The 24,989-nt window shown below is 43.1% G+C and overlaps 1 protein-coding gene across 1 annotated transcript in view; it reads left to right on the top strand.

Annotated features, from left to right (window-relative positions):
- The first annotated feature begins 16,119 nt into the window (after nucleotides 1-16,119).
- Nucleotides 16,120-24,989, top strand: part of LOC135547157 (anoctamin-1-like) — a 47,103-nt gene continuing 38,233 nt past the window's right edge. The window contains exons 1-2 of the mRNA XM_064975881.1: nucleotides 16,120-16,540; nucleotides 18,457-18,629. Of these exons, the coding sequence (XP_064831953.1) occupies nucleotides 16,480-16,540; nucleotides 18,457-18,629 (234 nt within the window). The 5' untranslated portion in view covers nucleotides 16,120-16,479. The remainder of the gene's footprint in view (nucleotides 16,541-18,456; nucleotides 18,630-24,989) is intronic.

Here is a 24,989-nt window from a genome sequence, read left to right as displayed (position 1 = left end):
CCATTTTGTAAGATGGCTGCCAAGGCTCTAAGGGGCTAAATCTGTGATGGCGCCATATCTAAATGTTTCCAGGCTACATAAATATAGCTCTGTAACACATTTGGTGTGTTTGTCACAAAAAAAATATTCTGAACTAATAAATAGTGCTGACACAGCCGCCAGGGGCCAAATCTGTGGTTTCTCTATCTTTTCAGGGTACATAAATCAAGCTTTGTGACATATTTGGTGCCACTACCTCAAAGCAGTCTCTGATGTGAAATAGGGGCCAAATATGTGGTGGCTCCATATTTAATTATTTTAAGGGTACATTAAACAGCATCTCTGCCAAATGTGGTGCTTTTATCAAAAAGTGAATGATTTATCAGCTTAACTGCCCCACTCGAGGTGTTAAGTGAACTAAACATAAGCTTGTTAGGTTATGTTAAAATGGACAGAGGTTTGTATAGCAGCTGAAAATAGTCATACTGTAACTGTGTGTTATTCAGATATGCATTTGTAAATAAACCTTAACAACAGTAGATAATATGATTTATTAATGACCCCTAACATACTGGGCTCAATCATGGCAAAAATAAAATGTATGTCAAAATGTTACTTTAATTCATAATGCCCGGGCACTATGCTGTCTCTTACAGACTATCTTCCAATTGGGAAGTGTTTAAATGTTTTACTGATTTCACCCAGAGTAGTTGCCTTTTAGAGTATTTGTTTTTCCTCTGCCTTTATGGCTGCAAGAGGACTTTAAAGAGGCACTGTGGTCGAATAACCTGAAAAGTGTGCCTCCCACATGTTAGAGCACGGCTTTATCTAACATTATCACATTGTGTAAACATAAAACACCATGTCTGGCAATTTGTGGAAAGGCATGTATGGCTACTGTGCAGAGTAGACATACTGATTCCCCATAAAATAACACTTCACTTGCCCTTAGGGCATCACACTAACCAAAGCGAGTAAGTCGTGTCTGAGAATTAGCCTGTGATATTTGCCTCCAAGTCTCCAGAAATGAGAGTCAAAGCATCATAGCCACAATGCACGACACTGCCCCTGTACTAGAGGAGTGTAGAGTATGTTTCCATTAAAGGGGCAGTGCAGTGTTTTGATGACATTATCACACTATGTGGTCGAAATAATACTCTCAAAATGTGAATATTATGATAATGCCCTTTTAGTGTAAGAGCTTTTAAAAAAAAAAGTTTCATAAACGACTGGAATTTTAGCCTGTTCAGGTGGGATTTTGGCAATCTGATCTCATTATTCTGACCAATGACCAGTCATCTTTAATTTGCTTATGTATCCTCCTACTTTCAAGGGGTAAGCGGGGTAGGCTCTAGTCTCGAGTATAGACAATCCTATCAGCCAATCCAGGCTGTGTACTGTATGTAAATATATTTAAATTTTGTATCAACATGCCCACACAATCAGACTGAGCACTTCAATGGCAAAAGGAGGCTCAGGGAAATAAATGATAAAAATACATTTTTAGTTATTTTCATGAAATAAATACACACTGTGATTTATTAGACACAGAGTGATGATTTAAAAATAACATAAAACACACAGCATTCCATTCCAGTTGAAAAACAATCACTCCAACATCCAGCGGTGCTCTATCAATCTCTATTGCTACTCTCTTTATCTGTGAGAAAATGTTCTTGCTGTCTGCTCTAAGGGATTGGATCTGCCAGCTTGTTTTAATTTCAGCCTTGTCATGACAGGATGTATAGGGGGCAACAGGAAAATGACAGTGCATGGGAAATGGTTAATGCACTTATTTTAGACTGGAGTGTTTGCTGGTGTGAAGAGGACACTTGAAACGCTTCCCATGGAGAATTAGAACCCATGTTTTGCAAAACCATGGCTGGTGATTTTGCCACAATCAAAATATTAGGGTATTTGTTTTGACTTTGTAATTGACTCTGAGGTCACATAAATAATGTTTTACTGATGATGAAAGATAGGCTTGAAAACACATTCAAGCTGTTCTCAGCCAAACCTAAATAAGCTGATAATCAGAATAAGATATGAACATAGATCGTCCTTCTCAAACAAACTCCAGTTATGTTTAAATTTCATTCTTTGCCATCTGTGAATGTCAGCCATCAGAGTATAAAAAGGAGGAACACTGGTAGCATGCAACATTCCATCCCGACGCGTCTCTTTGTTTGACCTGTTTAGCAGAAGTATGATCATCCATGCAAAGAGATCCCTTACACTAATCAAAAGGCCACAAGGCATGGGTAAAAGTGGAAGTGGAGCTGGTGAACTTAATTGTATTCATTGATGTGTCTGTGTGTATGTGTGTTTGTGCGTGTGTGCGTGTGTGCGTGCGTGCGTGCGTGCGAGAGAGAGATAGTTAGAGGAGAAAGTAATTCAGGCTGGGTGGGTCTATGTCTATCAAGACACACAGATGTTGACCAGAAGGAAGTGGGGGGGGGGTTCATAAAGTGTAAACAACTTCCTCTCATGCTTGTCTTCCTCTCCTATACATATCAACTTTTCCACAGTGAAGTTTATGAAATTATGGCCTTTTAACTTTCAGGGATGGAAAAAGAAACAAAGCCCCAGGGCCTATGATTTCTTAATCTGGCCCTTCATGCGCAAATGACAGACCACTAAGTATTTACCATTTGGGTGCACCTCAAAGTGGGGGTATTACTCATGGAGCAAAATATTTATTTATTTTTACTAACAAAACACCTGCAACTGGACATAGACATTTTAGAAGATATACGTTTGGCCGAATCGAAAACAAAGATAGTATCACCAAGTTAAGGTTGGTTTAAAATTCTCTGTGCTACCCCAAACAGTACCTATCTTGTAACGGGCTAATGGAGCATCGCATTAGCCCGTTACAATCTGCTAGCTACCCTCCCCCACAACTACACACAGCTCCAATGAAGATGTTCTGCACTCAATGGAAGCAGAAATGCCTCTCTTTGTTTCATCGTTCAATAAGGGGTGTGTCCAAACAAATGTCACACAAGGAAGTGTAGGGAAATATGACAAAGAAAAAAGGAGTGGCAGAGAAAGTTTGGTTTGTTTAGAGTAGGGATAGGCAACACCAGCCCATGGGGGCCGGCCAGTCGTGTAACACGATATTGGTGACCTTATTTGACCTTTTCTGTCGTGTTTTAAGACATGGTTCTATCCCACCCAAGGACACATGAATTACAGGAGGAGGGAACCAACTATGATTAACTAGTTTTACAGAAGAGGAGTGGACCCACTGTGATTAACTGAGTGCCTCTTTAGAGCAAGGCATCTATATCCTGTGAGATGTAAAGAAAAAAATCTGAAGTTAAACACACTTTCAATATTATACCTTGGCAGTTACATGCTTCATGATCAACACCTATTTATTAATTTCTTCATGCAACAAACCTAGATAGTTGTTTTATGTCTGTTTAGTGTAAACGGTTTGATATGGGAATGTAAATACATAGCTTTTTATTTTCTTAAAAATAGGCACTCCTTTACACCTCATGTAATACCTGATTTACTTAACAAGAGGCACATCTCAATAGGTGTTCCAGGTAAGTCATGATATAACAAAAGTGGGGACTTTCCTCTTTTGTTCCCTATTGTTCCTCAAGCAAGATTAAATCACAAATTCCCATCAGACCAACACCTTGAATGACTGAAACGTTCTGTCTAAAAAACATTATTTTGTTAACCTGTGTACTTTACTGTATTTATAGTTGGGATATTGCTCAAAAGTAAAACATCTTGCATTTGGAGGACGTTGTATTTGCCATTGTAATGCATATATAAAGACAACATGAAAAAACAAGAGAAGATTTGCTGTACGTTGAGGTTTAATTTAACAAAATCATACTTGAGTAAAAGTAAAGTTACCTTAATAGAAAAGGACTCCGTAGAAGTGAGTTATCCAGTAAAATACTACATGAGTAAAAGTCTAAAAGTATTTGGTTTTAAATACACTTAAGTATCAAAAGTAAATGTAATTGCTAAAATATACTTAAGTATCAAAAGTAAAAGTATAAATAATTTCAAATTCCTTATGTTAAGCAAACCAGACGACAAAATGTGTTTTTTTCTCTCTCAAATTTACAGACAGCTAGGGGCACACTCCAACACTCAGACATCATTTACATAGGAAGAATGTGTTTAGTGAGTCCGCCAGATCAGAGGCGGTAGAGATTCTCCTGATAAGTGCGTTAATTGGACCATTTTCCTTTCCTGCTAAGCATTCAAAATGTAATGAGTACTTTTGGGTGCCTGGGAAAATGTATATATTTTTTAGGAATGTAGTGAAGTAAAAATAAAAGTTGTCAAAAATATAATTAGTAAAGTACAGACACCCCCAAAAAAATACTTAAGTAGTACTTTAAAGTATTTTTACCGAAGTACTTTACAGCCCTGATAATACAGTATATCCAGTGATATCCAGCAATTTATGTACAGTAAAGTAAAAGAATGGACAGTACCTGTGAAATAAATACAAATCAAACAAACCACTTCCATCAATGGACATTTTCAGCTCCTATTTATTTCAGTCACTCTCCCTTCCCCACCATCCATCTCTACTTTTCAATCTCATAAAAGGCAGACTGTTGGCGCATCCGCCAATGTCCTGTATCAGGTACAGAGAATTTTTTTTGACTAGGCAGTAAATATTTTCCTGCCACTCAAGGAAAGCCGGTATGTGTGTGATGGTTGTTGGAGCCTTGTTTCAGCGACTGGTGGCAGAACCTGTACAGATGTAGAGAGGGGTGTTGCGCTAAGGATTTTATTTTTCCTCAGTTTGCTCCTTCCTCACTGCCTCCCTCTGCTTCGAGGCCTCCAGCTCCCACTGAAAGAAGGCAGCGGCAGCAAAATACTCAAATGGCATCCTTGAATTGGTGAGGCTTTCTGCTGTGTAAGTGCAGGTTGTAGGGGACGTGACTGGGACACTGACCATTTTACTCTCTGCAGTAAAATAATGCCACAGCTGTGTGTCTCTAGGAGCTTCTCTGGGCTGGTGTTGAGAGCAAAGCAAATCTACCTACTTCAGGATCTCTTCCTCCCCATGGTGTTTGGCCAGTAGGACATCACTGGCAGCTTTAATGGGCTCTGTCCATCGGTCGTGGTCCAAAATGAAGAGGCAACCTCATCTCTTGATGGGTCCAGTGGTGATGTGGCTGGCAGAGGTGTGCTTGGAAGATCTGAACGAGGCACAACATTATTTTAATGACAAAGTCTTTACTATACATGGACCTAAATCAAGTGTGTGTGTGTGTGTGTGTGTGTGTGTGTGTGTGTGTGTGTGTGTGTGTGTGTGTGTGTGTGTGTGTGTGTGTGTGTGTGTGTGTGTGTGTGTGTGTGTGTGTGTGTGTGTGTGTGTGTGTGTGTGTGTGTGTGTGTGTGTGTGTGTGTGTGTGTGTGTGTGACGGAATGAGTTAGTGCTTGCGCACACAAGTATGTGTGTGATATCATTCAAATGACATGTATCCTGCAGGAACTCTTTAAAGGAATCCTCTTTTGTAGTGGCAGGAGCTGGTGCCAAAGGGGATTGGAGCAGGACAACCTGTAGAGAAGACCACTGTTAGAGCTGGGCCTGTTCTGCTGGGGCCTGAGCAGAGAGGAGAGCCAGAAGGTCATGTATGTCATGCCTCTCCTACACAAGCATTTCGCTACACTCGCATTAACATCTGCTTACCATGTATATGTGACAAATAAAATTTGATTTGAATTATCTTAAATGAGAATAATCATAAAGCTAAACTATGTGAGTAAGTGAGTGCATGAGTGAGTCTGTGATTGAGAGGCAAAGAGTGAACTGTGTGATCATGTCGCTGTGCTTGTTTCTTTTTTGTTGCATTCAGTCACAAAATGCACAATATTAGATTTTCCAGACTGCTCAGTGTACTCTCCCTGGCAATCCCTGGTCAGATCTGTATTGACATAGGCTTAATCATGTGAAGTTACAAATCTTCTTGGGCTTAGTCATCACTCAAGTTTAACAACGGATGTAGATTACAGTGTGTACGCACTTCTCGACCGTTGTGGTATGCATTAATTGGCACAATTAATTGGCACAACAAATGCATTACATATCTGTTTTTCCACCAGAGTGTAAACTAAGGCTGGTCATGATCCAATTCTTGTCAGTTACTCTAAATCTAAATATGAACATGAGTGATCTTAATTTTACTCAATACTAAGTCATAACTCCTAAGCCCCCTTTTTTCAAATTTTTGACTACAATGACATGCCAATATCTAACTTCCTGTAGCTCAGGCCCTGAAGCAAGGATATGCATATTATTGGTACTATTTGAAAGGAAACACTTTGAAGTTTGTGGAAATGTGAAAGGAATGTAGGAGAATATAACACATTAGATCTGGTAAAATATAATACAATGAAAAGAACAAAAAAAAATTTTGTACCATCATCTTTGAAATGCAAGAGAAAGGCCATAATGTATTATTATTCCAGCCCAGGTGCAATTGAGATTTTGCCACTAGATGGCAGCAGTGAACGTGCAAAGTTTTAGACTGATCCAATGAACCATTGCATTTCTGTTCAAAATGTTGTAACAAGACTACCCAAATGTGCCTAATTTGTTTATTAATAACTTTTCATGTTCAAAACTGTGCACTCTCCTCAAACAATAGAATGGTATTCTTTCACTATAATAGATACTGTAACTTGGACAATGCAGTTAGATTAACAAGAATTTAAGCTTTCTGCCAATATCAGATATGTCTATGTCCTGGGAAATGTTCTTGTTACTGAGTACCTCATGCTAATCGCATTAGCCTACGTTAGCTCAGCCGTCCCGCAGGGGACCCACCAATCCTGAAGAAGTTTTAACGAAGCCAACACTTTTCTCTGGTCCTTCCTGCTAGGGTCAGGTGGCTTCATGTTCGGGAATGGAGGACCTAGTGTAGTGTAATGGAATATTAACATGAACTATGCATAACTTAGGTAGGCCTAATAACCCAGTAGGCCTAATAACCACACATATTTAACTGCCAATTTACTGTTAGTTTCCTTCAGTTGGTATAGATGAAAGAGAGGAGAGAGAAGTGTCCTCCCTGTCTCCTGGAACGGCAGGAGACAAGGAGAGCAGTTCTCATGTCAAGCCCAACTCTAGAAAGCAGATGCACCCCTCCTCCACTTTGGGGGAGTCCGTCTTCTGCCCGAGAAGTGGCAGGGCCAGACACTGTATGAGCTGTGCCCTGCTTCTCTCTGCCGCTGGGGACAGACCCTTTAGGTCGGCTGCAGTGAAGGACCGCTTGCCCAGGACTGCGTCGGTGTGGTCTGGAGCCCCTGGAGCCCCTAGGCTTTTATAGACATAACAGGGCTCTGTGCCCCTTGGCAAGGGGACATAGGGTGATATATTTCTGGAGGTGGTGACTGATATTTACCAGTCCAGCCTCTGCTTGAATTTAAATCGGTACAGAGGGGACAACTTTAGCTTGGAAGACACTTGTGACCAAAACAACCGTCTTTTAGCCCAGCTTCGGTGAGTAGTTGTAAAAACTAGCCTTGACGTGGTAGCTGGCTTGGTTTTAGAGTCTCTTGGACCGTAGTACCGTGTAAGTGGGAACATTTAAGTAAAAAAGGACAACTGACAGAAAGTAGGTAAACTATATTTAAGAGAGCTAAGCTTGCCATGTGCTAGCTAAATGAGGGGAGAATTAATGCTACAAAGTGTAGGTAGAAATAGCTAGCACAAAGAGTGAGCTCTAATCATGTGCTGTCCAACGTTAGCTGTGGAGCTAGTCCAGGCATCAGCTAGCTAGCACTCACCCCTTGGGCTAATATCCTAGCTATTGCTAGCACACTGCTAGCTGGAGAGAAAGCTTGTTCTTCATGATATAGATAGGTTAGCTTTGCCCTGCAGCGTAATCTCAAAAATGATATTTTCTCTCTTCCACAATGGTGTGAAAAAGCAGCACGAAGCGGGAAGCTAAGTGGGCTAGAGGGGGGAAGGCTGTGGTGCTAGTTTCGACAGGAGACTGAGACGTACATTTTTCGGTACGTGTGCTCAATCCTCATAAAGAGCTTGCCTTCTCCGCAAGGAAGAAAACTAATATTGAAGTGGAGGATGGAAGTGTGGCGCTTTATAAGGAGTGGGGTTCTCTGACAGATGTGTGATTGGAGCTTCCGGTGACTCTGCCTAGAAGGGTGTGTCCCCATAGTGAGAGACCAAAATTAGTATTTGAAAGAGGATCCACTTCCACCATACCAAACTGTTAGTTGAAAGAAAAACATATATGGGTTGATTTACAGTTGTAATTTAAAGTGAAAGAAGAAGAATGTCAGAGTAGTTGGCCACCCGCACGGATACAGTCATTGGGATTGTGGTTTGTCACGTGAGAGTTTAGCCTAGATCAGGTTACCAATGAACTGACATCATGAAAAGGCCCCAGAAAACTCATCAAATTAACAATAGAATGAAACCAATGCTTGGATAAGGGCACCACCCAGAATGACATCCCTATTATTCTATTTTCCACTTGTGGATTAAACTGATGTGTTTAATGTCAGTGGTTATCAATTGAGATAGGCCTGTAGGCTATGCACCAGCATTTGTCAAGAGCACTGCAGGAAACATTTTACATATGTAAAGTCACTGTTGTTGCAGAACCATTTAGTAGGAAAATATATTCACATCGTCCCTCGTTGAAACTTGGAGACACAAGCCATAGAGCATGATAGAGAGTGCTTCCCTATATACTTCCCACTATGGTGTCTGTGAGGGCAATGGCAGTGCCATTGAGGCAATCTCCATTTTGAAGTCATCATTTTTCTTTTTCACGACTGGCTGATCCCTCCTGACGATGTAGTTGACAACATTAAAATGGTGGAAGCTCTATGTTGCGCTGCCATTGCTAAAATGGCCTTTAGGCCACTAGAGGCCTCTATCATTCTCTATTTGGTGCAGGTACTGAAGATGCAAAGCATTGTGGCAAGTTTGACCTTTGGGCACTCTCCAAAGTTTCAATTACATATGCTGACTTTCTCTGTTTCCTATTTCTATCAGAATCAAACGACAGTAGGCCTAATAAGTACACATATTTAACTGCCAATTTGCTGTTAGTTCCCTTCAGTTGGTATAGCTTTCCATTTAAATCTGTTTCTTTACCTTAATTTGCTTCCTCTGTAAACGACGTCACGGCCGTTTGGTTGTTCCTGAGAATCTCTAACAGTTGAAAATATTTAATGTAAAGTAAAAAAATAAATGTAACCTACCGAGTGGTACAGCAGTCTAAGGCATTGCATGCAGTGGTTGAGGCGTCACTACAGACCTGGGTTCGATCCCAGGTTGTGTCACAGCCAGGGCGACCCATGAGGCAGCGCACATTTGACGCAGCGTCGTCCGGGTTAGGGGAGGGTTTGGCCGGCCAGGATTTCCTTGTCCCATCGCGCTCTAGCGACTCCTTGTGGCAGGCTGGGCGCCTGCAAGCTGACTTCGGTCGCCAGCTGGATGGTGTTTCCTCCGACACATTGGTGCGGCCGGCTTCCAGGTTAAGCGAGTAGTGTGTCAAGAAGCAGTGCAGCTTGGCATGGTTGTGTTTCGGAGGATGCATAGCTCTTGACCTTCGCCTCTCCCGAGTCCATAGGGGAGTTGCAGCCATGGGACAAGACAGTAACCACCAATTGGATATCATGAAAAGCGATAAAAGTACAACAACAACTAAAATATATGTAGGCTAATTAAATTATTATGGAGTGGAGCACAGACCAAGCAGTTTGAATATGGCGCATAGCGTAATACTTGACATGTCATCACAGTTCCGTGGACAACAGACCAGTTTATTGCACACCATTCTCCCTATTATAATTCCATGTACAATAATCTTCCAACATTACCTTGGGTTAAAGAACTGAATTAATCAAACCCCCCCTTTTCTTGGCGTAAAGGTTCTCCAACCTATTTTTCCATGAGTGTCTAGGGATCATGAAAACTTCCCTAAAACGACATATTGTGAAATATCTGATTGTTTTTAAATCTACACATGCGTTCTGAAACAGAGATATCCAATTGCGATCTTGTTTCTTCGCTGCAACTCGCCAACTGGCTCGGGAGAGGCGAAGGTCGAGTCATGAGTCATGCGTCCTCCGAAACAGGACCTGCCAAGGACCTGTTCTTAACACCCGCCCACTTAACCCGGAAGCCAGCTGCACCAATGTGAAGGAGGAAAGACGGTACAACTGACAACCATCAGCTTGCAGACGCCCGGCCCGCCACAAGGAGTCGCTAGAGTGCGATGAGCCCACCCAGCCAAACCCTCGAACCCCAGGCTGTAGTGATGCCGCAGTGCCTTAGACCGCTGCGTCACTCGGGAGGCTATATTCCTATGTTTTGATGACTATCTTCCATTGAGCTCTAGTTGTACCTTATGAGATCTAGAAAATGTTGCCATTTATAAAATTGTTCTAGAGTAATTCAAAAAAGTTAGGTATACTTTGACCATTGGGGGTTGAAATGTAATGCTTCCCAAGCTGAAGGTGTGCGCTGAGTACAGGCACTGTGCAGGAACCTTGCAGTCAGAATTCTAAACCAGGGCTGCCCACTGGGCACAGACGTCCATTCAACATCTATTCCAAGTCTATTCCATGTTGTTTCAACGTAATTTAATTGAAATTATGTGGAAGCAATTTTGATTCAACCAGTGTGTGCCAGTAGATGGGCACCTCTATTCCTCGGGGGTCTGATTGGTGACATAATTTTGCCCCAGACCCTGCTAACACATCTACTGTAACTCCAATAAATTGAAGACCACTAATCATGGTCTTCCGTTTGGAATGCAATTACTTTAATCAGGTGTGTTAGCTATTAGGGATGGGGAAAACAGTGTGACACCAATCAGGCCCCCGAGGGCTGGAGTTCCTTATCCCTGCATTAAACAAATCCAACTTTGCCACCCCTTCGGTCTCTGTCGTATTTCCCTACACATCCTTGTGTGATGTTTTTCTTGACACACCCTTTATCGAATAATATATATATTTAAAGAGGTGTTTCTGCTTCCACTGAGTGCAGAACATTCTCCTGGGGCTGTGTGTTTAGTTGAGGGGGAGGGTAGCTAGCAGACTAACAGGCTAATGTGATGTGTCAATAGCTGTTACAGGATAGGTACTGTTTGTGGTTAGAGCAGAGAATTTTAGACCAATCTTAACTTGGCAATACTATCTTCGTTCTCGATTCGGCCAAACATATATCTTCTAAAATGTTTGTGTTCAGATGCAGGTGTTACGTTATTAAAATAAATACTTGTTTTGCTCCATGAAGTAATACAACATGCCACTATCTTATCTATTTTAAATATTCTCTCAGTGATCGAAACACCCCACTTAGGTACAGACGCCAGTTCAACGTCTAGTTTTGATTTTCATTTGGTTGAGTTGTCAACTAACGTGAATTCAACTAGAAATGAACAAACAATGTCACCATGTCATTGGATTTAGGTTAAAAGTTGGGTGAAGATGACGTTTTTCAAATCCAATGAGTTTTCCATTTTGATTCAAGAACTGCAACACTGCTCGGTTTTTCAAGCTCAAGTTTCCCCTGTGTATCAAGAATGGTCCACCTCCCAAAGGACATGCAGCCAACTTGACACAACTGTGGGAAGCATTGGAGTCAACATGGACCAGTATCCCTGTGGCACGCTTTCGACACCTTGTTGAGTTCATGCCCCTACAAACTGAGGCTGTTCAAAGGGGGAAGGGAGGGTGGAACTCAATATTAGGAAGGTGTTCCTAATGTTTGGTATACTCAGTGTATATATCTTCTTTTTTTTCAGGATGTAAAAAGGATAATTCAACCTTCTGAAAGATGCATTAAAGGTTTTGTTATATTTCAGCCGGTAGATTTGAAAGTAGCGCTCACGAGCCAAAATAGGTCCCCAGAAATTGTGCACAACTGTGTACAATGTCATCCATCTCGTATGTTGTACACAGTTGTGCACAATGTTTGGGGACCCATTTTGGCTTGTGAGCGCTACTTTCAAATCTTCCGGCTGAAATTATACCAAACCTTTTACGCATCTTTACGAAGGTTGAATTGTACCCTGACAATGGACACCTAATAACTGTAATTTAAGGTTGCTTGTGTGACCCTGGTTCTCTGATAATATGATTGAGATCTCTCACTATGGGGACACGCCCTTCTAGGCAGAGTCACAGGAAGCTCCAACCACACAACATCTGTCAAAGACAGAGTGGGGAACCCCATTCATTATAAGGTGCCACGGTCCCATCCTCTAATTCATTATCAAGCATATGTTTTCTTCCTTAAGCAAGTGTGAAGGGAAACTTGGTGAGAGACCTCACTCATATTGTCAGAGAACCGGGGCTATGCAAGTAACCTTAAGTTAGCTTGAAGATACTTGTTTTGTTGTCTCACTATGGCGATATAGCCCCCGAAGCTAGGTAGTCGTGACAGAACCATCTCTCAGAGGCCCCGAACCAAGAGACATATGCGCCGAGCAGGGGCAAAGACATCTATTCTGTATAAGCTTAAAAACAAATGAGGGGTAACCAACGTACCGGATAATAAGTATCTATACAGAGGTGCTGCAAGCGATGCCCTTGAGTGGTCCTAAACATGGTAGCAAAGAAACCCTCAAGACTCACCAGGGTAGCATACTAGTGCAAACTTAATGAAGGAGATAGAGGTGTCCTGCCCTTTAGGGCGACACCTAGGAGACAGGGAGAGCAGGTCACGTGTCAATCCCAACTCTAGAAAGCAGATGCACCCATCCTCCGCTTTGGGGGTGGTCTGTCTTCTGCCTGAGAAGGGGCAGGGCCATACACTATGAGAAGTGCCCTGCTCCTCGCCGCCGCTGGGGACGGACCCCTAGGTCAGGACTTTGAAGAGGCTGCAGTGAAGGACCGCTTGCCCCAGTACTGCGTGGGTGGGATCTGGAGTCCCTGGGTGCTGAGACAAGTCCACAAGCCTGATGACTCACGCACACCAGAGGTAGGATTTTATAGACATAGCAAGACTCTGTGCCCCTTGGCAAAGGAACATTAAGTTCTATATTTCTGGAGACAGGGCGCTGTAAGCACGGAGTGGAGACAGTGCTAGGTGGCCCCCTGACCATGGGGTCTGTAAAGCTTAGCTAGCTAGTAACAGCCTAGTGGGCTAAACACTTAGCTGTAGTTATCACTTTGTTAGCCAGAGAGCACCGCGTGAGGGTGATACTCTAAAGGCTGAACATCTCCCACAACTGTAGTACGGAGAGGCAAAACCAGTTAGTCTAGCCAGTGCAGGCGCTGATAAGCTAAACGAGCAGATAAGTAATGCTACCAAGTGTAGTTAGAAATAGCTAGCAGAAAGAGTGAACTCTAATGGTGTGCCAGCAAACGTTAGCTATGGAGCTAGTCCTGGCATTAGCTAGCTAGCATTCACCCTTTGGGCTAATATCCTAGCTATTGCTAGCACTCCGTTAGCTGGAGAGAAAGCATGTTCTTCGTGAGCTAGCTAGGTTAGCCTTGCAGTGTGTTCCAACCAAATATCAAAAGTATCTTTACTCTTCCACCATGGTGGGAAAAAAGCAGCATGAAGCAGGTAGCTAACTAGGCTAGAGGGGTGAAGGATGTGGTGCTATCTTCGACTGGAGACTGAGAAGTACATTTTTTGTGTGTAAGTGTGTTCAAACTTCACGACGGCATGCTGTTATCCTACGCTTAGTGGCAAGGGCTGAACAGGTCACCTGTGAACAGTTAAGCAGGACAGTAGTGGTTCAAGTCGTGCTGAGGAGAAATAGAGATCTTGCCTTTGCCGTAAAGGAAGAATACAAATCATTAAGTAGAGGATGGGTGCTGAGGTGCCTTATAAGTAGTTGGGTTCTCTGACAGACGTTGTATGATTGGAGCTTCCTGTGACTTTGCCTAAAATGGTGTGGCCCCACAGTGAGAGACCACCATACCAAAATGTTAGCTGAAGGCAAAACACACATTGATTGTTACACAGTTGATTACTACTTAAAGTGAATGAAGAAGAATTCCTGAGTACTGGCACGCCCTGCATGGATACATTCATTGGGATTGTGGTTTGAGAAGACCACAGCCTCTACCAAAGGACTGACATCATGGAAAGGCTCCAGACAACTCATCAAATTAACAATAGAAGGATACCAATGCTTGGATAAATTTGAAGGAGAAATTATTTTTGTTACCGCCCAGAATAACATACCTATTTGTCCAGAGCACTGTAGGAAACATTTTACATATGTAAAGTCACTATTGTTGCAAAAGAATTTGGTAGGAAAATGTATTCAGATGGCCTTTCATTGTCCATTGATTATTTGTATTAAAAAAAGTCCATCAGCTGAATATGATTATTTATTTTTAACCTAATTACATCCATCCCCTCAACAGGTATTTCTATTCCATTTCCCATCTGTGTTTTCAACAAGACTGTGTGCACAGACACAGGCTACTTTTTAAAGATGTGACAGAACAGGTGGTTGAATCCAGATGTGAATGATGCACAACATAATACTTGTTATGCATGTATTGTCACTTTCCTACTGCATTTAGAAGTCTCAGGTTGTCTGGCTCTGATCTGAAAACAGGTGAGAGTGCCATCCTGTTGGACCTTATTCCCTGCTGCATACCAGTCCCCACACGCCCAGGCTGGAATGTGTGTGCGGAGATTTTGAAAGCATTCCTAATGTGTTGAATTGCATTTCCTATTGTCATCATAGGCTTACCTGATATTGATATATTATTATTCTGATTCACAGACTTGCAAGACTATTTGTAAACTTCAATGGTAATCCAATGCCAAACTCTGTAGGCTATTGTTTGTGGCACTAAGGTGACGACAACAATACATTTTTCCTGATTCATTCTCGAAGAGGGAGTAGTAGCAGGGAGGTCGTTGAGCAGGTAGACACAGGCAGAGAGGAAGAAGCGAAGGGACAGGCTTTACTCTTCCCAAAATCTGTCCAGGTGAGATGAGACATTTTTTGAACGGAGGTCTATAAGAGAGTGTCGAATTACGTAATGCATATTTCATCAAATATAAGTTTCATAATGTTTAGGCTGTTACAAATGTACTGACATAAGTTGGAATCAAGTGGCATACCGGTAACTTTCAGAAAAACGACTTCGTTGTTTCACTGTTGTTTTGCCCTCTCATTGGCTAGAATGGTCCCACCTGATCTCGTTTGACCCTAAACATTGAGGACACATATTTCTAGTCGGCTATCTTGTCATTATAACATACAATCTTCGACACAGGTGAGTCGCAGAAAAAGGTGAGACTGGAACCATGTGGGAAAGTGCAGTTTTTAAAATATTTTTTTTTTTTAACTTGTGTGTGTCTGGACATTATTGTTTTATTGTGCTGAACTAAAGTAGGCCTAATTGCTGTCTTTCAGTAAATATTGTTTCGTTTTACCAAGTTAATTCAAAGCTCAGGTGCGTTTCGTTGTCGCGGTGGTGGTTTCCCTGGTGTTTCTCTGTGGCATCCCGGTAACCCAATCGTAAAAGAGTATATTTTACAGAATGTTTCGAAAAATAGATTATCCACATGTAAATATGGGCCTATGAAATATTTCTACATATAAAAACACGTTTTTAAATATTTTGTTATGGAGAGTTACATTTTGTACTATGATCATGCTCCTGACAAATGTAAGCATCGTACAGAACGAAGTCGTTCCCACGCCGGCTACGTACAATTCAAATTCCGCAGGTATCCAGAATGTCCCCCATAAAAGTTAGATATAGTGTGCGACTTGGCATCTATATTTTACATTCTGTACATGTTCTATGGTACTTCTGACCTTTTTCTTGATCACTTCATCTGTGACTGTAACTCTTGGTTCGGACTGTCGCCTCCAGGTATTGACTTGGTGAAATGCCCTCATTCGAACTACTATATACTGTTGTTTTTTTTCATTGAAAAAGTAAATCCATTGATTAAGTTAATTTGCTCATTTTTTGGGTTCACTAAATCAGCCATCAATCATTTGATACGGGTATGAAAAGCCGAGTGCATGCCGGTGCAGGTCTAATCATTATATTATTAGAAATCATAGAACCATATGTAATATGTTGCCGCGTTGCTCAGTCAAATGAAACATCTGATTTTGACGGATACCCTCACACCTACCCATGTTGGAGGAGACATCAGATCGTGGCGTGGGCGGCACCAGCTGTCTTTTGCTGGTGCTCTCACCACCACTTTTACCATCCTAGTGATGAACTACATTGAAATATATTACAGCTATTTTGCGCGACGTATTGTGGGAGGGCACATAATGCACATTATATAGTTCGTAACGCGTATGGATTAGATGTCTTGTTTAGAGAGAGCGAGCCTCTGTAGTAGGCTAGCCTTCGCGGGGAAGCAGTGGGACGTTTGTGGGAAACCCGAGGTTTCCTTGCCACACCATAGCATTGAGCCCACGGGCGCAGTGAAGGCATCGTCTAGATATATGTTTTTCAGAGCGTGGAGGACAGAGAGAGGAAATATGTTGTGATCACTGGTTTAAATAGTCTGTTCAAATGGAGAGACCTGGTGAAAATGATCCGATGCAAACCATAAACAATCATGATAAAGTATCTGGTAAGTTAATTCTGTTTGAATAATGGTTAATTTGAATTTATTTTCTAAATGTAGGCTATAAACTCCAATAAAAAGCGCACCACAGGTAGTCTATGGTTGGATAAAGTAGAGCTTTATTTGATCGATGAATATGCAGCAGATTAGCGGTTAAGAGCGTTGGCCAGTAACTGAAAGGTTGCTGGTTAAAATCCCCGACCCGAGTAGGCGAACAATATATCAATGTGACCTTTAGCAAGACACTTAACCCTAATTGATCATCTAAGTCGCTCTTGATAAGTGTCTGCTAAATGACTAAAGTAAATGTATAGTGTAGGAAGGCAGTCAGGCTGTAGCCTTTCATTAACTATATATAAGCCCACTCGATTTAGTTTTAACACATTATTTGTGCATGTTTATATTTTAGGCATTTTGGGGGGTTTGAAACGATTTATTACACATTTGTCATCATGACCATTCACTATAATGTAGCTTTGAGAGGTTTGTCTTCCTGGATGTCAGTATTCTGAGACAAGTGTTCATTGTGGAACCAGTTGGACTACGCTAGGCTACAGTAGCTGATAGAGCGATACGCACAGACAAATATATTTACGTAAGCACGACTCTATTCAAGCATGCCTTATACTACCATTCAAACCATTCCAGCTTGAATTCGTAAAAACAAATATGTTAAGAAATATATTTCTGACAGCTTTTGGTATATACAGTATCTATCTACGACTGCTATTGAATTATTCTAATGTTGAATGGGATGAGGAATGGAATTAGCATAGAAAAGTGTTTTTTTTTCTGATAAGCATGAAGGCTGGTTCATAGTTGGGAAATGTCCATCGAATTGGTGTAATTTCATTTTGTATTAGCTACTCCATCACATCATATTCCTTCACCTCTCAATAACTTGTTTAATGTTGATATAGCAAATCAAGCTTCTAAATCAGAATAGATTCACTTGACTATTTGACCATTTATAGCATCTTTATGGAGAGATACACAATTATTTTTGTATCATTACTGAATTGTAAATTCCAACACAGAATTTTGCAGTGCAAGACATCAGGTCACAGATTTTGATTTGAATGGAGCTGTCAGTGTAATTATATCATGTAATTCTTAAGCCTATAATGGTCCATATCAGGCTCCTCCAAATTTCATCTCACACTCCTTTTTTTCCCTAAAGAGCACCCAAGGCCCCTTATCTGTGAAAGGTTATTACAATGATTTGACTTACAGTATATAGGAGTCTTTGACTGTCAGAAGCTGTCCTTAGCATTGCCTAGGGTAGGGGAATCCTTGTGAGTCATTACCCAAGAAAAGGCAGATACTTGGTGGGGTTCCATTTTATTCCCTCTAAGAAGATTTTCTCAATGTACTGTAAAAGGCATCTCAGGGATTCTAATCAAAGACCAGATCTGTACGTTGTCTAGGTATGCTCAGATGTTAAAATATTTATAGAAATATTGTCATACAGGCATGTGGGGGTGACAAATGAACAAAAGACTAAACGGTAAACCGAAACAACATTAGCCTTTTAGAGATTCATGGACGTGTTTACACAACCAGTGCTTTTACATTAGAGCTTTGAAAAAAACCTTTTTGCTCAACATTCACACAACATGCATGTAGATGTTGAGTGCGATTTCAACTACGGTCAGATTCTCAGTGATTATAGTCAGCTATATGTGTACTTCCTCATCCACATTGTTGGTTTACCCTAAAAATGAATACCCAAAGCATGTTGGTTATTTTTTTTTGTGGCTGTCAAGAACCTCATCAGACAGTACACAATGGTGGGATGCTTCTCATGCCATTGAGCTGGACAGTACCCTCTTAGCACCATTTGACCTGGAAGCTCATCCCAGAGTATCAAATACTTACAGTATATTGTGCCATACTAATCATATCTCTTTCCTCCCACACAGGTACAACGTTCCTAGTACACAACCTCTCTGGTAGTCTTCTCCCTGAGTTGGAAGAGCAAGGCACCATGAGGAGGAATGACTATTATATCCCTGTATCTGGCGAGGAGAAGGCTGCTGACTTTGGGAACACTAAGGATGGTGGCGTTAGCAAATATAGCAAGTATGACTCCATCGTAAGTGGTCTTCTCTACATTGGGAATGTGTATTTATTAGGGATCCCCATTAGTTTTGTCAAGGCAGCAGCTACTCTTCCTGGGGTCCAAACACGTTAAGGCACTTACATCACACCTACAACAAAATATAAAACAGTACATCATATAACATTATTACACCACTACATATCTACAATACAACATGTATAATAACACCATACAACAAGATTACAATGTACGTGTGTGTAGAGTGTGTGTGTCTGCGCATGTCTGTACAGTACCTGTGTGTATGTATGTCTTCACAGTCTCTGTTGTTCCATAAGGTGTATTTGTATATATTTTTTATCTGATTCTACTGCTTGCATCAGTTACCTGATGTGGAATAGAGTTCCATGTACTCATGCCTCTATGCGCTATTGTGCACCTCCCATAGTCTGTTCTTGACTTGGGAATTGTGAAGAGACCTCTGATGGCATGTCTTGTGGGATATAATTCAAAATAATGTGACTTTTTTTCGCCCTCAAGATCAAAGCATTTAATAAAGTAGTTCAAAGTGTATAAACAGCTGATGGGCATACAGTTGAAGTCGGAAGTTTACATACACCTTAGCCAAATACATTTAATCTCAATTTTTCACAATTCCTGACATTTAATCCAAGTAAAGATTCCCTGTCTTAGGTCAGTTAGGATCACCACTTTATTTTAATAATGTGAAATGTCAGTATAATAGTAGAGAGAATGATTTTTTTCCAGCTTTTATTACTTTCATCACATTCCCAGTTGGTCAGAAGTTTTCATACACTCAATTAGTATTTGGTAGCATTGCCTTTAAATTGTTTAACTTGGGTCAAATGTTTCGGGTAGCCTTCCACAAGCTTCCCACAATAATTTGAGTGAATTTTGGCCTATTCCACCTGACAGAGCTGGTGTAACCGAGTCAGGTTTGTAGGCCTCCTTGCTTGCACACGCTTTTTCAGTTCTGCCCACAAATTATATATATATATATATATATATTTTTTAACCTTTATTTAACCAGGCAAGTCAGTTAAGAACAAATTCTTATTTTCAATGACGGCCTGGGAACAGTGGGTTAACTGCCTGTTCAGGGGCAGAACGACAGATTTGTACTTTGTCAGCTCGGGGGTTTGAACTCACAACCTTCCGGTTACTAGTCCAACGCTCTAACCACTAGGCTACCCTGCCGCCCCAAATGGGATTGAGGTCAGGGCTTTATGATGGCCACTCAATACCTTGACTTTGTTGTCCTTGAGCCATTTTGCCACAACTTTGGATGTATGCTTGGGGTCATTGTCCATACGGAAGACCCATTTGCGACCAAGCTTTAACTTCCTGACTGATGTCTTGAGATGTTGCTACAATATATACACGTAATTTTCCATTCTCATGATGCCTTCTGTTTTTTTAAAGTGCACCAGTCCCTCCTGCAGCAAAGCACCCCCACAACATGATGCTGCCACCCCGGTGCTTCACAGTTGGGATGGTGTTCTTTGGCTTGCAAGCCTCCCCCTTTTTCCTCCAAACATAACAATGATCATTCTGGCCAAACAGTTCTATTTTTGTTTTATCAGACCAGAGGACATTTCTACAAAAACGATGTTCTTTGTCCCAACGTGCAGTTGCAAACCGTAGTCTGCATTTTTTACGGCGGTTTTGGAGCAGTGGCTTCTTCCTTGCTGAGCAGCCTTTCAGGTTATGTCGATATCTGACTCATTTTACTGTGGATATAGATACTTTTTGTACCCATTTCCTCCAGCATCTTCACAAGGTCCTTTGCTGTTGTTCTGGGATGGATTTGCACTTTTCGCAAACAAAGTACATTCATCTCTAGGAGACAGAACGCATCTTCTTTCTAAGTGGTATGACGGCTGCGTGGTCCCATGGTGTTTATACTTGCTTACTATTGTTTGTACAGATGAACGTGGTACCTTCAGGCGTTTTGGAAATTGCTCCCAAGGATGAACCAGACTTGTGGAGGTCTACAATTTTCTTTACTGATGTCTTGGCTGATTTCTTTTGATTTTCCGATGATGTCAAGCAATGAGGCAATGAGTTTGAAGGTAGGCCTCGAAATACATCCACAGGTACACCTCCAATTGAATCAAATTATGTCAGTTAGCCAATCAGAAGCTTCTAGATCCATGACATCATTTTCTGGAATTTTCCAAGCTGTTTAAAGGTACGGTCAACTTAGTGTACGTAATCTTCTGACCCACTGGAATTGTGATACAGTGAATTATAAGTGAAATAATCTGTCTGTAAACAATTGTTGGAAAAATTACTTGTGTCATGCGCAAAGTAGATGTCCTAACCGACTTGCCAAAACTATAGAACAAGACTGTCATGTCTTGTTATGTCTGTTCCTGTCCTTTCTCTTCACTCTCTCTCTCTGCTGGTCTTTTTAGGTTACCTTCTCTGTCTCTCATTCTTCAGCTGTTCTACATCTCCTCTAACTAGCTCATTCACTCTTTCACACCTGTTCTCTCTTCCCCCTCTGATTAGGTCTCTATTTCTTTCTCTGTTCCTGCTACTTTCAGTGTCTGATTCTTGTTTGTGTTTTTTGATGCCAGAAGCAAGCTGTCGTCTCGTTTGCTTCCACCTTGTCCTGTCCTGTCGGAGTCTGCCTGGCAGGTGCCACCTGCACTATACTAACGTTCTTTTTGTTCCGCTGACAACGTTGGAAGAGGATTTATGCCATTCCTGTTTTTTCATTAAAGAACTCTGTTTTCTGTTAAAACCGCTTTTGGGTCTTCACTCAAGTTCATAACAGAAGAATCAGACCAAGAATGGACCCAGCGGCTCCGGACCCTTTTCACTCCGCCGTCGAGATCCAGGGAGCGATGCTAGGCAGACACGAGGAGGAATTGTCTGCTGCTCGACATGCCGTTGAGACCCTGGCCGTCCAAGTCTCCGACCTCACAAGACAGGTTCACCAACTCCACCTCGATCCACCGCCCACTTCCAGGGTTTCCGAGTCTCCGGAGCCCAGGATCAACAACCCGCCGTGTTACTCTGGGGAGCCCACTGAGTGCCGCTCATTCCTCACTCAGTGTGATGTGGTGTTCTCTCTCCAGCCCAACACTTACTCCAGGAGCGCAGCCCGCATCGCCTACGTCATTTCTCTCCTTACCGGACGGGCGCGTGAGTGGGGCACGGCAGTCTGGGAGGCGAGGGCTGAGTGTATTAACCAGTATCAAGACTTTAAGGAGGAGATGATACGGGTTTTTGACCGTTCTGTTTTTGGGGAGGAGGCTTCCAGGGCCCTGTCTTCCCTATGTCAGGGGAATCGATCCATAACGGATTATTCTATTGAGTTTCGCACTCTCGCTGCCTCAAGTGACTGGAACGAGCCGGCTTTGCTCGCTCGTTTTCTGGAGGGTCTCCTCGTCGAGGTTAAGGACGAGATCCTCTCCCGGGAGGTTCCTTCCAGTCTGGACTCCTTAATAGCTCTCGCTATTCGCATAGAGCGACGGTTTGATCTTCGTCGCCGAGCTCGAGGAAAGGAGCTCGCGTTCTCCGCTGCTCCCCTCTCCACATCACTGCCACCTGCCGCATCACTGCCACCCTCCTCCGCCGGCTCGGATGCTGAGCCTATGCAGCTGGGGGTATCCGCATCTCGGCCAAGGAGAAGGAACGGAGAATCACCAATCGCCTCTGTCTCTACTGCGGCTCCGCTGGTCATTTTGTCACCTCATGTCCAGTAAAAGCCAGAGCTCATCAGTAAGAGGAGGGCTACTGGTGAGCGCAACTACTCAGGCCTCTCCTTCTGGATCACGCACTACTTTTCCGGTCCATCTCCGCTGGCCCGGTTCATCTGCTTCCTGCAGTGCCTTGATAGACTCTGGGGCGGAGGGCTGTTTTATGGACGAGACCTGGGCTCGGGAACATGACATTCCTCTCAGACAGTTAGGGAGCCCACGGCCTTGTTCGCTTTAGATGGTAGTTCTCTCCCCAAGATTCAGCGTGAGACGCTGCCTTTAACCCTCACTGTCTCTGGTAATCATAGCGAAACCATTTCTTTTTTAATTTTTCGTTCACCTTTTACACCTGTTGTTTTGGGTCATCCCTGGCTAGTGAGCCATAACCCTTCTATTAATTGGTCTAGTAATACTATCCTATCCTGGAATGTTTCTTGTCATGTAACCTGTTTAATGTCTGCTATCCCTCCTGTTTCCTCTGTCTCTACTTCACAGGAGGAGCCTGGCGATTTGACAGGGGTGCCGGAGGAGTATCACGATCTGCGCACGGTGTTCAGTCGTTCCAAGGCCACTTCTCTCCCTCCACACCGGTCGTATGACTGTAGTATTGATCTCCTTCCGGGAACTACTCCCCCCCGGGGTAGATTATACTCTCTGTCGGCTCCCGAACGTAAGGCTCTCGAGGATTATTTGTCGGTTTCGCTCAACGCCGGTACCATTGTCTCCTCCTCCTCTCCCGCCGGAGCGGGGGTTTTTTTTGTTCAGAAGAAGGACGGGTCCCTGCGCCCATGCGTGGATTATCGAGGGCTGAATGACATAACAGTTAAGAATCGTTATCCGCTTCCTCTTATGTCTTCAGCCTTCGAGATCCTGCAGGGAGCCAGGTTTTTCACCAAATTGGACCTTCGTAACGCCTACCATCTCGTGCGCATCAGGGAGGGGGACGAGTGGAAGACGGCGTTTAACACTCCGTTAGGGCACTTTGAATACCGGGTTCTTCCTTTCGGCCTCGTTAACGCTCCAGCTGTCTTTCAGGCACTAGTTAACGACGTCCTGAGAGACATGCTGAACATTTTTGTTTTCGTTTACATGGATGATATCCTGATTTTTTCTCCGTCTCTCTCGATTCATGTTCAGCACGTGCGACGCGTCCTCCAGCGCCTTTTGGAGAACTGTCTTTATGTGAAGGCTGAGAAGTGCATTTTTCATGCCGCCTCTGTCCCTTTTCTCGGTTCCGTTATTTCCGCTGAGGGCATTAAGATGGATCCCGCTAAGGTCCAGGCTGTCATTGATTGGCCCGTTCCTAAGTCACGCGTCGAGCTGCAGCGCTTTCTGGGCTTCGCTAATTTCTATCGTCGTTTCATCCGTAATTTCGGTCAGGTGGCAGCTCCCCTCACAGCCCTTACTTCTGTTAAGACGTGCTTTAAGTGGTCCGTTTCCGCCCAGGGAGCTTTTGATCTTCTTAAGAATCGTTTTACATCCGCTCCTATTCTTGTTACACCTGACATCTCTAGCCAGTTTGTTGTTGAGGTTGACGCGTCAGAGGTGGGCGTGGGAGCCATTCTTTCTCAGCGCTCTCTCTCTGACGGCAAGGTCCATCCTTGCGCGTTTTCTCTCATCGCTTATCGCCGTCAGAACGTAACTATGATGTTGGTAATCGCGAACTGCTCGCCATCCGCTTAGCCCTAGGCGAATGGCGACAGTGGTTGGAGGGGGCGACCGTTCCTTTTGTCGTTTGGACTGACCATAGGAACCTTGAGTACATCCGTTCAGCCAAACGACTTAATGCGCGTCAGGCTCGTTGGGCTCTGTTTTTCGCTCGTTTCGAGTTTGTTATTTCTTATCGTCCGGGCTCAAAAACACCAAGCCTGATGCTTTATCTCGTCTCTTCAGTTCTTCTGAGGTCTCCACCGACCCCGAGGGGATTCTCCCTGACGGGCGTGTTGTCGGGTTGACTGTCTGGGGAATTGAGAGGCAGGTAAAGCAAGCACTCGCTCACACTCCGTCGCCGCGAGCTTGTCCTAGGAACCTTCTGTTCGTTCCCGTTCCTACTCGTCCGGCCGTTCTTCAGTGGGCCCACTCTGCCAAGTTAGCCGGCCACCCCGGCGTTCGGGGTACGCTTTTTCCATTCGCCAGCGTTTCTGGTGGCCCACTCGGGAACGTGACGCGCGTCGATTTGTCGCCGCTTGTTCGGTCTGCGCGCAGACTAAATCTGGGAACTCTCCTCCTGCCGGCCGTCTCAGACCGCTTCCCATTCCCTCTCGACCGTGGTCTCACATCGCTTTAGATTTTATCACCGGACTGCCTTCATCAGCGGGGAAGACAGTTATTCTTACGGTTGTCGATAGATTCTCTAAGGCGGCTCATTTCATTCCTCTCGATAAGCTCCCTTCTGCTAAGGAGACGGCTCAGATCATTATCGAGAATGTTTTCCGAATTCATGGCCTTCCGTCTGACGTCGTTTCCGACAGAGGCCCGCAGTTCACGTCTCAATTTTGGAGGGAGTTTTGCCGTTTGATTGGGGCTTCCGTCAGTCTCTCGTCCGGCTTTCATCCCCAGTCTAACGGTCAAGCCGAACGGGCCAATCAGACTGTTGGTCGCATTTTACGCAGTCTTTCTTTTCGTAACCCTGCATCTTGGTCAGAACAGCTCCCTGGGCAGAGTA

Source organism: Oncorhynchus masou, chromosome 1 (assembly GCF_036934945.1).
Source record: "Oncorhynchus masou masou isolate Uvic2021 chromosome 1, UVic_Omas_1.1, whole genome shotgun sequence".
Classification (NCBI taxonomy): Eukaryota; Metazoa; Chordata; class Actinopteri; order Salmoniformes; family Salmonidae; genus Oncorhynchus; species Oncorhynchus masou.
The sequence above is the reverse complement of the archived record's forward strand: the minus strand, read 5'-3'. Positions and strand labels throughout refer to the sequence as shown.